Source organism: Podarcis vaucheri (assembly GCF_965113315.1).
Source record: "Podarcis vaucheri genome assembly, chromosome: 3".
Lineage (NCBI taxonomy): Eukaryota > Metazoa > Chordata > Lepidosauria > Squamata > Lacertidae > Podarcis > Podarcis vaucheri.
The window spans coordinates 41957437-41971502 of NC_138761.1; the positions used below are offsets into that span (position 1 = coordinate 41957437).

Sequence of the window (14066 nt, forward strand, 5' to 3'; positions counted from 1 at the left end):
TATAAATCTAGTTAATATAATTTATGATAAAAGCATAAGCTAACAACCCAAGGATTTTGTCTCTTTCAATTTATTCAGTTCAGAAATCCAGATCAGGCTGTTTGTTTTCTCTTTCAGAAGACGAACATAAATTAAGAAGATTTAGAAAGAGAAACAAAATAAATGTCCCATTCATTTAAGTACTTAAAAAACAACATATTTCTTTCTGGACATGTCTGTTACTTGGAGCTTTGCCATTAGTACAAAATGAAGCATGCATGTTCATTAAAGAAAAAGTAATGTGAAAATATACTTTTAAATATATCTTTGGTTCTGACTTAAGCTTTGTTTTCATTAAGCATTTAAACAATATTTTTCTTCGCCGGCCTAGATTTCATGTTTCATGTGACACACATGAAAACCTCTCCAGGCATCCAGTTTCAAAGGGCCAAGGGACCAAGCACAAGATAAGTCTGGCCTCCTTGTTGGTGAATAATACCTGACACACATTTCCCAACCAGCCTTAGTCTGGCTGCCTTATTCATGGGTAGGGTTTCCAAGATGGGAAACCGAAATGTTGGTCAATCAAGGAAGCTTTCCCAGCAAAGCTCTACACAGAGGCAAAGCAGCCACCTTCAAAATAATGTCAAATACAGTGGTACCTCGAGTTACATACGCTTCAGGTTACAGACTCCGCTAACCCAGAAATAGTGCTTCAGGTTAATAACTTTGCTTCAGAATGAGAACAGAAATTGTGCTCTGGCGGTGCAGCGGCAGCGGGAGGCCCCATTAGCTAAAGTGGTGCTTCAGTTAAGAACAGTTTCAGGTTAAGTACGGACCTCAAGAACGAATTAAGTACTTAACCTGAGGTACCACTGTATGCTTTACAGTTTTTTTTCAGAGATGGAATACTGAAACATGTTATTATGGTAGCGCTTCACAAATGCAACTCCATGCATGGCAAAATACCACAATGGTGGGGGTGGGAAAAGAACTAAGGACTATGATATGTTAGAGGCATGTATAAAGCTAGTCTCTCTCTCCCCCCCCCCCCCGAATCTACTTTATCTTGTGTACAAAGATGTGCTAAGCACATTCTGCTTGGAAGAGCAACTAAGTCACTATGACCTGAGAGATGGTGCATCATTGTGTAACTATCTTAATTTGTCACTTTTCAGAAAATCAGATGAGGAAAAAAAGAATGGCAGCATTCATCCCATAAAAACCAAGATTTCACAAACTGATGTGTTTTGGCTGTTAACTTTTACCTTCCTGTCTCAGCTAGAAACAGGTAAGAATTAAATGGTATTTCTGTAGGAACTGCTTTTAAAGCTCAGAACTTTTATCTCAAACTCACATCTTGAAGCGATGACATGTCACCACAGTTGATATATCGAGATGCTAACTGAAACTAAAAAACTTTGAGAATGAAAGCCATGGTAGGAAGAAAAGGAAGGATGGCAAATTAAAACTGTAGGCTAATAGGCATTTTGTGCATTTGTGACTGGTTGTGTTTAAATAATCAGAAATGGCTACAACTAGCAAATTGGAATTAAGAGTGCTGGATATGGCCATAAGAATATAAATGTATGATAAATTAATCATGTAAACCTAGCCAGATCCCATCTTCTACACCAGACATGATTAATTTGTAATGGGCAACATCCATCTAGACATGACTATGTAATAATTTAACAGTTCAATTACCGTGTATAAGAGATTGACTTGAGTGACAGTGTCTGCCACAGAGTTTACGGGGTGAAAAGTTCAGGGCTTGGTTGAATGCAGTTATTCTGGTACCTGCAGCTCTTCAGACCTGTAGTATGATTATTGCTGCACTCCTCTCTCATAGCATCCCTGTTTAGTCAGCTGATTATGGGGATGCAAAGATCTTGTAAAAAGACAAATGCATTCCTTAGCTTGCTATAACACAGAAGCCAGAGGCAAAGTAACACATTGTGTGGCTAGCATACACAACAGGGTTTAAAATGGGGAGGGGGGAGAACCCCTTCTAGATGCAGGTGAGCATTTTAATCATGGCTACATGGCACATAGGAGTTTTAAATCTTCCCAGGCACAGTACCGACAAAAATCCCCTCCTCCAGGCTGCAGTTAGCCTTAGGGGAAAAGTTCTCATTAGTGCAATGGGAACTCTTTTCAAGGGCTAACTATAAATGCATGGCGTTTTTATTTTTTAGGACTACAGCTAGGGAGGGAACAAATAAACTTCCTCTCCCTGCACGTTGCAGTCCCATGAAAACCAGCCCCCTCCCCCAGGCTTCATTTTCCTGATATGACTGACCTAAGAGATTGTGCAGTGAAGCAGAACTCAGGTTCAAATTCTGCCTTTCCCATGAAAACTGTAGGGCGCCTTAAGCAGAACCTAATCTACACCCCCTCAATTGCAATTGGTGGTTAATACAGGCAGCTTTTACAGGTTATATTTTAAGGTTACTGAGAAAGTGTGTGTGATGGCTTGAACATACGGGTGGATTTTGTGCTAACTCAACCAACACACGATGGACATGCATCTCAGAGGGACTTGCACCCTTATTACTTCATAAAAGCTTGGCAGAGGGACATGCCTATATTGTCCCTGTAAGGGTAGTAATTGCCTAAAATCTAGAGCTTGTCTTGCCACTTCTACTTAGGGTGTCCTACTAAAGGCCTTTGCAAACTATGCAGAGAAACATGCCTCCATAGAAGAAAGTGCACTAAGCAAATTTCTGTGTCAGTCAAAACCACTGTGCCGCATCTCTCCACATTCCTTGAGCTGAGGCTACTTCACTCCTAACATCCATAAAACCATGAGTATTTAGTGACATATCCCCTGTATTAACTTTTAATAATTAAAATGCTTGGCAAGTATCCTTTGTCCCAATTTCCAATTATATCATGAAAATTCCTAGACAATTACGACCAAGCATTTGAAATGTATGGTATCACATTTTTTGCTTCAGTGAACAATGAACGATGGCTGTGTGGGGGCTGTAGCTATATAAGGAGGATGTTTTAAAAACCAACAACAGTTTGCTTGAACAAGCATTTTACATGTTGCAATCCTTAAGCAACCACACTTAAACAGTTAGCTCTAACAATTAGTGATAAAAGCCTCTTGTCTTTCCCTGCCCCCTAGAAACATTAAGAACAAAAGATCCCTGCTGGATCAAACCAAACTTGGATCTAGTCCTGCATCCTGTTTCCCCACAGCAGCCAATCAGTTGCCTGTGGGAAGCAAATAAGCAAGACAGGAGCACAGTAGCTCCGCCCTATTCATAGAATGGTAGAGTTGGGAGGTACTGGCAAAACCTATTTGGTGTTTCGCTACTTTCTGACTAGTTGCAGGACCTTAGCCAGACCTAGCAGAGTAAACGCAGAATCCACGGAAGCAATTGGCGACTTGGCTGCAGACAGGATAGACAAAGCAGGAACTAGGAACTTACAGTTAGGTGTTTATTATATACGGTGGACTATTTACAGGAACAGAACACAGATCTTTAACTGACTCTCTCATACACGACTCACAACTCTCAACCTCCAGCTCCTACACTGACACTCGTACTAGTTAGTAGGCCATTAATCATTATTCCCATGAGAGAGCTTGACCAATCATGGAGCTGTCTCCATGCCTCTGTATCAACAGGCAGACTTACTCCTTCACATGACCTTTTGGCTGTCTGCCAAACCTTAATTGACTCTGTGTGAGTAGCTGCACGTATTCAGATTCCCAACAGAAGGGATCCCCAAGAGTCATCTAGTCCAGTGTTCCCCAACCTTGGGCCTCCAGCTGTTTTTGGACTACAATTCCCATCATCCTTGACCACTGGTCTTGCTAGCAAGGGATGATGGGAGTTGTAGTCCAAAAACAGCTGGAGGCCCAAGGTTGGGGAACACTGATCTAGTCCACCCCTCTGCATTGCAGGAATCCTGCCGACTATTGTCCTTGGGTGGGCTTGAACCACCAACCTTCTGGTTGTTTCCTAGAGGCTATTAAGAGGCATGTTTCCCCTGATCCTGGAGATAGAGCATTACTAGTAGCAACTGATAGCCTTATTCTCTAGGAATTGTCTAATCTTTTAAATATTTCTGGGTTGGTGGCCATCACCACACCTTGTAAAGGTGAATTCTGTATATGCTTTGTGAAGTACTTTGCTTTTCCTGTTGTCTGTCTTGAATGTCCTACCATTCAGTTTCATTGGATCACCCCAGGTTCTAGTATCACGAGAGGCAGAAACACTTCTATGTACTTTCTCTATATCATGCACAATTTTATAAATCTCTAGCATGTCCCCCCCCCCTTTAAACTTAAAAGACCCAAACACTGTAACCTTGCCATATAAGTCTCCTGATCATTTTGATTTCCCTTTTCCTACACTCGCCCCAGTTCTACAATACCCCTTTTCAGATGCAGAGGCTAGAATTCTATCTGGCATTCCAAATGGGCATTATGAAGGCATGATGATATTGGCAGGGTTTTTAAATAGCTTTTACTAATGAATCCACGCCTTCCACTGCTGTTGCATACTGGGTCACCATTTTCATTGAGCTATCCATCAGAATTCAATATTTCCTTCCTGTATAGCTAGTGCTAGCTTAGAATCCATCAGTATAAATGAGAAGTTTGGCTTTTTTGCCCGTGTACACTATTTTTATTCACATTAACACACATTTGTTTTTTAACTCAGTTTGGAGAGAATGTTTTGGAGTTATTAATGATGCTTTTTTGTTTTTAGTAACCTAAATAATTTGATGTCATCAGCAAACTTGGCCTCCACACTGTTCACCCATAACTCTAGGTCATTTTTGAACAAGTTAAAAAGCAGACGAGTCATTACAGATCTTTGGGGACTCCGCTTTTTATATAATTGTGAGAACAGTCTATTTAGTCTTACTCTATTTTCTTCTGTCCATTTATTCTTAAATTCATTATTGATCCTTAATAGACTGTCATCTGTGATCCTTAATAGGCTGTCATTTTATATTGAGCTTGTCAAATATGTGTCTCAGTGGATGCCATTGGGTTCCAGCTCCCATTAGCCCATGACCAGGGGTCAGGGATGATGGGACATTAGCCAGATACTTTTGGAGAGGATCTTCACTGAAAGCTTTGTGAAAGTCTGAGTAGGCAGTGTCTACAGACTCACCCCTAGGACATGCTTATTAAGACACTCTCAAAAGGTTATACAGATAGAGCATGCTCTTGTAGAAGCCATGCTGGCTCTTCTTCAGCAATACTTGTTCTTCAAAATGTTTATTAATTTATCTTAAATAATGTTTCCCACCAATTTACATGGAACAAAAGGCCTGCTACTTCCAGGATTGCCTTTTAAAAATTGGAATTATATTAGCAACTTTCCCATGTTTGGATATAGTAGCTGATATTAGGGCAACACATATTTTGTAAAACCTCAGCGCCTAGGACTTGCCGATCGTCAGGTCAGCGGTTCGAATCCCCGCGGCGGGGTGCGCTCCCGTTGCTCGGTTCCAGCGCCTGCCAACCTAGCAGTTCGAAAGCACCCTTGGTTGCAAGTAGATAAATAGGGACCGCTTACTAGCGGGAAGGTAAACGGCGTTTCTGTGTGCTGCACTGGCTCGCCAGATGCAGCTTGTCACACTGGCCACGTGACTCGGAAGTGTCTGCGGACAGTGCTGGCCACCGGCCTCTTAAGCGAGATGGGTGCGCAACCCCAGAGTCGGACACGACTGGCCCGTACGGGCAGGGGTACCTTTACCTTTTATTAGCATTTTCACTTTTCCATCCAACTGTAGATGGATGAAATTACTTGTTAACTTTTGTTAGTAATGCCTTCACACGTCACCACTCTTTGCCTCGGTTCTTGAAACTCCATACGCTTACTTGAACTTAAAACCTAAACTGAATTTACAGTGACATGGAAAAAGCTAATCCTACAGTTGTTATAAGCTAGCTGACTTTCCCTCTTGCTAGGTCTGAACTGTGTATAACTGTATATTACTTTCTGCCCCATTTCTGTCTAGGTTAACTGCAACCGCTCAAGGCTTCCCTGATAAAGGAGAGCAGCATGAACTGTAAGTTTCTACAGAATTACCTCCTCTAAGTTTCAGGTCTTGAACGGTTTAGGATACTACACCACACCCTGCTTGCAATTTAACTCCTGGCATACACAGTGTCCTTTGCTGTGTCCTTATTTCAGTTTCATTTGATTAATTAAAAAATGAGTAGCACCTACCTTCTGCTTGCATTTGTGTTTAATTCGCCCATGTGCATAACAGTTTACCTCAGTGCTTCATCACTAGGGCTAACGTGCTTTGCCAGCTGCGGTTTCCCAAGTGCTCACAGAGTATATGACGCAGGGCTAGAGAACTGGTGGCCCTCCAGAAGTTGATGAACTCCAGTTAGCCCAAGCCAGCACGGCCAGTGATAAGCGATGACTGACCAACATTGTTCTTGTGGCCTTAAGTGCCACAGGAAGAGATATTACTGAAAATTAGAGACTCTTTGGCTGCTGCTTTTATCTTGAAGCCACAACACACCTGGTCCGATCCTTTGAACTAGATAAGAAACCTTCCAAATTATTCAGTATGCAATATTGCATCTACCAGAAACTGCTTAAAAATTGACAGATAGTTACATATTATGTTTCCAGAGCTAACACAATTGCTCCACAACTAGACTATTATGTTTTAATGGTGTTAGTCATTAGGAAGGACCAGAAGGTAACAACTTCCACTGGGGTTTCCTCATGTAAAATTACTTAATGAATTCATTGTCATAACATCCTTTTGCTCTACTTGAGCAGAAGTCACCCAGCTGTTAATAAAGAGTTATGAAAGATGAATCCAGCAGTCCACATTTTGGCTGAGGTAAAACCATGTGCATTTATTTCATCCGCATTTTTAGAATTAGTTAAGCATAAAATTAAATATGTTGACTGTAATAAATTCAGTCATACAAGTGCAAGTCTCCAACTATAATGAATGGCAGATTATTTTAAAAAAGGTACCAGTAAATCATAAGAGGGAGCATGTCCATTTGACCTTTATTGAAGTATACAGGAGGTTCTTTTTAGAAATCAAATATGAGAATGGAGATATGGCCAAACGTAAAATCTATCAAATTCAGTGAAAACTGTCCGACTTTAAATAGTAGCTGTAAGAATGACCAATATATATTCTTTGTTACAACCGCCCTCACTCTACAAGTAAAAAAAAAATTATAAACATTCAGTAAACATTCTTTCCTAAGGTAGCTTCCCTTATATAGCAGTGATTTATCCATTCTTGTATACATAACTTTTTAAACATACCAATCAGTGGTTCTCACAATTGGAAATAAAAGCACAAAAAAGTTTACACTCTTGTACAGGTAAATAAAAGATCATCTTGAATTAATCTGTATATCCTGAAGGGCATAGTATAGTTTCATTACCTATTACATAATTAGCTTCTTAGATACAAATATTGACATATTTGGCTTGTGCTTCAAAGCCTCGTGTGTCTATCAAGTCCATGTCAACGCAGCTCATAATTTGAAGTCACTTGGGAGGTCTTTACTGCTGCTCGGTTTGACTTGCTCGTGCAACAGAGCATCCTCAGCACTTGTCATGGCACTGCATTTCTCAGCTGAATCATCAGCATCTGGGTCCAGGCCTTCGGGACAGGGGAGTTTCTGAAGCTCTTCCCGCAGTTGAGCTGTGTGACGCTGTGCACATACAAATTCATAGTGAGGAAAGGGGCTCACTCACAGCAATTTAGGTGCAGTCATACTGCAATACTTTCACAGACAAAATGAGAAACTGCTGCAATAAAAGCTTTGGAGTCTTCATGTGGTGATAGTTGTTATTTTTGCTTTTCCCTACTACTAGTGGGAGCTGCAGGAAGATTATTAATTAAGAGTAACTCTGTGCAGCAGGTTTTTGTGCTCATATCATAAAGTAAGAACCAGTTCTGAAAGCAGCACAGGGGATTTCAGTAGAACCCACTTTGAACCTTTAGACCTACCCTTAGACCTTCTGGGTCAATGCAACAAACTCATGGGTAGAGATGTCAGGTTGGGTTCACCACGTAGGCACAGCAGCACCATATGAGCTATTTAAGCCCAGTTCTAATAATGCTTGAACAGGGTTATAGACTCTTAGCGTATAGGTGTGCCTGCAACGTGCAGAACTATGCCACTGGTTTTCTACAAACCTTGCCAGTTGTATTTAAACCACACACAAAATGAATTAGGGTACGTGTTAGTGAAGCTATTGCATGCCATATACCTCGATAACTGGACAGCCAACATTCACACTTGCAGACATCAAAGTGATGAACATGCATGTGTGTGTGGATTAACACTTTGCCATTGCCCATGTTTGTTCCATCCACATGCCAAGATCGCATAAGGCTATGCAGGGGGATGGGACTCCTATGGCCCTCCAGATATTGTTAGACTACAATTTCCATCACCTTTGACCTTTGCCCATGCTGGCTGGGGCTGATGGTAGTTGGAGTCCAACAACCTCTGCAGACCATAGATTCCTCGTGCTATAGGCAAGGATTTACTAGTGCAACAATGTTTTATTTAAATGGCTTTGGTGGACAGTTGCAAATATTAATATAGAAAATATAACCAGACCAACAATGAAAGCTAGTAGTTTGTGATTTGGCCAACCTGTTGTTGAAAGTAGCAGGCCCCACAGCTGCCCCTCTTATCCTTTGAAACATTTAGTAAGGCAAAATGTATGACATGACACTGGGTTGTGAGCTTCCACATCCCTGCTCCTCTCCACTGGCTGCTGTTGGCAGGAATGGGAAAACTTAGTTGTGCCTTATTAATCACTAATGGAGGCAAGATGGAGGGGACACATAGCTGCCACTCTCCCCTGACACAGATGAACTCCTTTTTGTCACAGATCCTGTTTCTAGAACTGCAAAGTTAACACAGGGAAAAAACTGCTTTAAATAAAAAATGGGTGAAAGTTAACTTGATGCATTCCAGTATGTTCTAATTACAAGAAAGGCATATGGTGGTGGGAGGAGCAAGAAAAATGTGGACGCAAATTATATACTCTTTTTGTAAAGCGCCATGATCTTTAGAGTGTGTGCAGTGAATGTTTTTAACAGCTCTTATGACTGAAGTCAGTAGTCAGGCATCAAAAAGGTTTTACTGAATCAGGGGCAGTAATCTCATCTGTGAACCTTACCTTTAGAGCGGCAGCGTGATGAGACATAGTCCTGCCTACCCGTTTATCGCTGCTGTACTGTTGTATATCTGCTATCCACTCCTCACACTGAGCCATGATTTCTACTCTCTTCAAGTAGAAGTGTTTGTGTATAACCTGTAAAAAGGCAGATTGAAGGTTAAAAAGATAGTGGTTCAAATTACAGAACTGTAACAACATTTTAATTGTGCGCTCTCCCCTAACAGACAAGCTTTGACTGTATTATTCTACTGCTGCATGAATCTGAAGTTAAAGCACCATATTTAGATAGCAGAAATGGCCAACTATATGATGCCAAAGTAACAACTGTTTAGACTGTTTTATCATAATATACCTGGAGAATGTCCTCATTTCTTTGCCATGTTTCCTTCTTTTGTGGGAAAAGCCACATATATCTGAACAGACTGAAATAATGTGCTTAATATGCACATAAGCAAAGATGCCTCTGGGTGATGTCTCTTGGGACACCTTGAGATTGTGGGATCAAATGGGTTACTATCCGGGTTTTTGTAAAAGTAGAAATTCCCTTAACTGCAAACCCAATTGGCTTCTGCCAATTTTAATAAAAATCAATATTTATCATGAATAAATGGTATCTTCACCAAAGGGGTGATTTATAACTACAGATTAATGAGAGTTAGATTAAAATTTGGCATTTTGCCAAAACTACATCAGAAATCCAAATATGTATCCAACACAGAAATATAAAATATCAACACAATTCTCTAATATGGACAATACTTTTGAAAATTATCTCAATATTTAAAAATTACCAGACAATTCAACATTTTTGTTCTCTTCTTAAGGGCAAACATATCCACAAATGAATAAAGAAATCTTCTGTTAGCATACTTATTGTACGAATTGGCTCTTTGGTATAATATTTACAGGCTCTCTTTATAGTAAGTACTGTAATACTAATTTCATTGGGCAGACTGATATTTGTGCAGTAAGTTCCCCATTATGATTAGTTATATTTAACAAATACAACCGTGTCCCAAAGTTGTACTTTTACACACTTTGTAAAGGTAAAGGGAAGCTGTACCTCAGTTTATATATTTTAACCTATATTTGTGTGTGTTTGTGACATTAAATCAAACTACCTAATCCGTTCAACAAATTATTTTTAAAACTTGATTTAAACAAAAGCATGGAATGGCTTCAGATAGTGTTTTTGCATTTAACACATATTTGATAATCAATTTGGTAAACAAGCTTTTGATTTTTAATCAATAAATTTATTACTGGTTTAAATCTCTATTTTATCTGAAATAAAACAGAGGTGCGTATTCTGATTTACCTCTATGGCAGTGTATGTGTGTGCACTGACTCTCATAACTAAAAAGCAATTTAGAGCAGAACACAAGATCAAGTGCAACCCTACTTCTTGTTCCACGATGGTGTGAATTCTTTTTGCCTTTCAACAGGGTTAAACTTGCACTAGCACAGACTTTAACAATGGCTAAAAAAAGCTGCTTTCAAAATCCTCACATTAACAATGAACTTTAATTAGCAATGATTAGATCTGGTAAATGAAGGCAGGGGGCTTTCTGAAAGCTTATAATCATGTGGCACAATCCACATCCCTGAACTGCAATTTGTATGCACTTGGTCTATTTATTTCCATTAGGTTAATGTCTGAAACTGGACAATTTGCATGGTAAGGCAGTTTACATACCTGCAGCCTCCAGAAAGCTAAGATAACGTGCATTATTGTACCCAGTACAATTATGTACTGCATAATATGTACATATATACAAATGTGCCCGCATTGTGTGGGTGCTAGAATTAAGACTACTATAAAGAAATATCTACTTTAACAATGGGGGCCTCTTGGATTTCACATCCCCTTTACATAATTGCGTATGTGGCTGGCAAGTGGATGATGGGAGGCAAGAGAGTTTGTGTTGTGGGACTTGAACACATCCAAGGCAGTGTATTATCAACTCCTGCCCCAGATGCAAGCCTGCAAGGTCACTTCCAAGTCTGGTAATAAGCCAAGAAGAATGGGAACCTACATCTAATACAGAGAAAGGGCCAAGAATGTATTTTATTAGAGTGTCTTAAGTGCTTCATACCCTTAAAAAGCAGAAGCTAGTGCCCTGGCTTGTCCTTGCCACGCTGTAAAGGGTCAAAGGCATTTTCAGTGTAGCACTGAGTCTGAGACTCTTCATTATTTTACTTACAGCAAGTGAAGTGCAAAGGGAGGAAATCACAAGGGAGTGTCTGTGAGTAGGGTTTAATTACTTCTTCAGCAAAAAGCATTACTGGCATTCTTATGGTGCCCCCTGACCATAAAAGAAGTTAGATTTTTCACTGCAATCTCTATCTACTAGTCACGAACACTAATCTTGTTGCAGGAAAGGACAGGAGGGGTATTGCTCTGGCCTAGGATATTATTATGTGTGCCTATGACCAATATATCGCACACACTACTCAAGTTTTCATAACCTGTAACCTGCTCGTAAAATGCAAAAAGTCCTGTTGGCTATGAACAAAGCATAATTTTTAATAATTCAAATTTATAGCTCAATTTTTTACGCAAGTGGCTTAAAAATTAGGTAAAAGTATGTGGGAAGACATACTGCAACCATAGCATGAGACTGGCTCCCCCCACCCCAATATAATTTTCTAGGCATGTCTGTATCACCATTATTGCATTAATCACCCTTGGTCCAATTTCCTTGGATGCTAGGCAAGATACTAAATTCCCTACTGCAAAATAACCTTAATTTTTGACATGTACACCTTTATAGTCAATTAGAGGCATGAAATTATCAAGGAAAATTTATGACAAATGTCAGAACTCTCGCTTGGCTACATTATTAGCCAATTTATTAGCAGTATCAAATATCATTGGGGAGGAAGTAGATCACAGCCTGATGGCATCTTAATTAAAATACTGAAATAAAAGGGAATCTAGATGATTTACTACTAGCGATAGAAACTATTTTTCTTCAGACTCAGGTTTTGCCCCCGCCCCCAACCAAACCAAACAGAGAAGTTCCCTGTGGCCATTTTCACATCCAGAGGAAAAGGGAGAAACACTACATACCAACATTAGAAAGAAGATTAAGCCATTCAGCTGTTCATATTTGTAAACTATTTCCATTTGCCACACAATCCTCACTTTAAGCACACCAATATGGGATGGATTCACAGTTTGAGATGCAATTAGTATTTTTTCCCTGCTCAAACATTTTTTCGGTTAAAGTTGATAGGCAGAATAGGTATTTTAAGATGGAAGCAGTTATCCTGACCAAAACAGGTTTTGCAAAGGGCTGTATGTGAATTCATGCATTTGACATTACTTCAAATTGCACCTACCTGACTATTCAAAATTTGACTCTAGCAATGTGGCACACAGTGGCAGACCACATTCAATTCTAACTGTGAGACAATTATTGATATGTTTTCTGTAACACAGAACTCCTGAGAAACTGATGACCAGGGTGGGGGCCCACAAATACCAGGTTTGCTTACAACCCAGGCTTTATTTGTCCTTGCTACCAACAGGTCTTCTGGGATTGCTCAGATGACTTTAAGACGACGTATGGATTCCTATACAGAAGCTTGAGGAAGGCAAGAAATAGAAGGAAACTCTGCCTCAGGGACAAATACACCTTCCTACATGTTCTGCTTTTGGGCTTCCCAGAGACATCTAGTTGGTCAATGTGAGAAACTGGATACTGGATTGGTTCTTATCCTGACTTTTTGACTAAAACCAGTGCAGTCCAATTGCCGCAATAAACCTGAATTTATGCTATTATCCCTATCCCTGTTATCAAGGTAACAGACGTTTCTCAGGATTCTACATTTAAAATGGATGGATCATAAGCAGTATGGCACAAAGCACTAACCTCTTTAAAACACGGTGAAGGATTTCTGATTTGTTCAAGCATAGCCCATTTGACTGTTGCTTGCCGTATATTTCCATCGTATTCTCTGGAACTCTGTGTGCCGCTTGGAGTCCCTCTCGATCTTTCGTATCCTGGTTCATTGAAATAGGGCTCTGCAACTAATATGAGGGATTGCACAGACACCAATACCTATGGACAGACACAGTTGGATGAGTTTGCAAGCAGTAAAAAGAACAAAACAGACCATTGCCAAAGTCAGAACAATAAAAACAACCTAAACCTTTCCTCTTATTGTCAAACTTTTGCATAGATTGACCCAATGGTGGCAATGCTTTGCATCTGCCATTTGCAGTGCCAAAGAAGGATCTATTTGTTTCAATGGATTCTCTTTAATGGACCATTAGAGAGAGAGAGAGAGTGTGTATGTATATATATAAAACATACATTCATTTTCAATGAGTAATTACGCTATGGCTGTTGAACAATGGCTCTTGCCATTTGCTAATGTTAATCAATACTAGGTTAAAGTCTGGAAAAGCCAATCTTAGTCCCTTAAGGTTTTGCTCTTGAGGTCTTGACAAATTCATTTAAATGCTTTATTTGCTAGGACTGTGCTTGATAAACATAATTATATGATTACAAGCATATTAATATTAATATGGCACCACATATAAATATTAATATGGAACTTAACTGCAGCAGCCAAGTTGAATAAGGGAATATTTACATAAAGTAAATTAATATTGGGGAAGCATGATTCAGTGGTGGATATTTAGTGTACATTAATATGAGCAGTTAATACAGTTTGGAGTTATCATCACAACATCAATATAAAAAGAAAATTAGGTCATCAGATCGCAATTTTACAACAGTAAGCTGAATATATTTATTTATTTTTTAAAATAATATTTATTAAAAGTTTAATAATTGAAAAAGAAAAAAAGCAAAAAGTAAAGAAGAGAAAAAATAAACAGTACAAGTCAATACATTACAATACATATAAAAAAGCAAAAGACACAATACATCAGAACAAAAACAAAAG

General features: G+C 39.4%; 1 protein-coding gene and 1 long non-coding RNA gene across 12 annotated transcripts in view; one reads left to right on the forward strand and one right to left on the reverse strand.

The window, feature by feature from the left end:
* Positions 1–13018, forward strand: part of LOC309528663 — a 37935-nt gene extending 24917 nt beyond the window's left edge. The window contains exons 2-5 of one of the 3 annotated variants that reach the window (XR_014217868.1): positions 1158–1270; positions 5977–6027; positions 9971–11392; positions 12681–13018. This is a non-coding gene — a long non-coding RNA (uncharacterized lncRNA). The other 2 variants (XR_014217869.1, XR_014217870.1) reach the window with 2 other exon arrangements.
* Positions 6982–14066, reverse strand: part of BIRC6 (baculoviral IAP repeat containing 6) — a 142530-nt gene continuing 135445 nt past the window's right edge. For all 9 annotated transcript variants that reach the window (XM_082216209.1, XM_082216214.1, XM_082216212.1 and 6 more), the window contains 3 exons: positions 13025–13213; positions 9147–9281; positions 6982–7660 (listed from right to left, as the gene is read on the reverse strand). In XM_082216209.1, the coding sequence (XP_082072335.1) occupies positions 7481–7660; positions 9147–9281; positions 13025–13213 (504 nt within the window). In that variant the 3' untranslated portion in view covers positions 6982–7480. The remainder of the gene's footprint in view (positions 7661–9146; positions 9282–13024; positions 13214–14066) is intronic.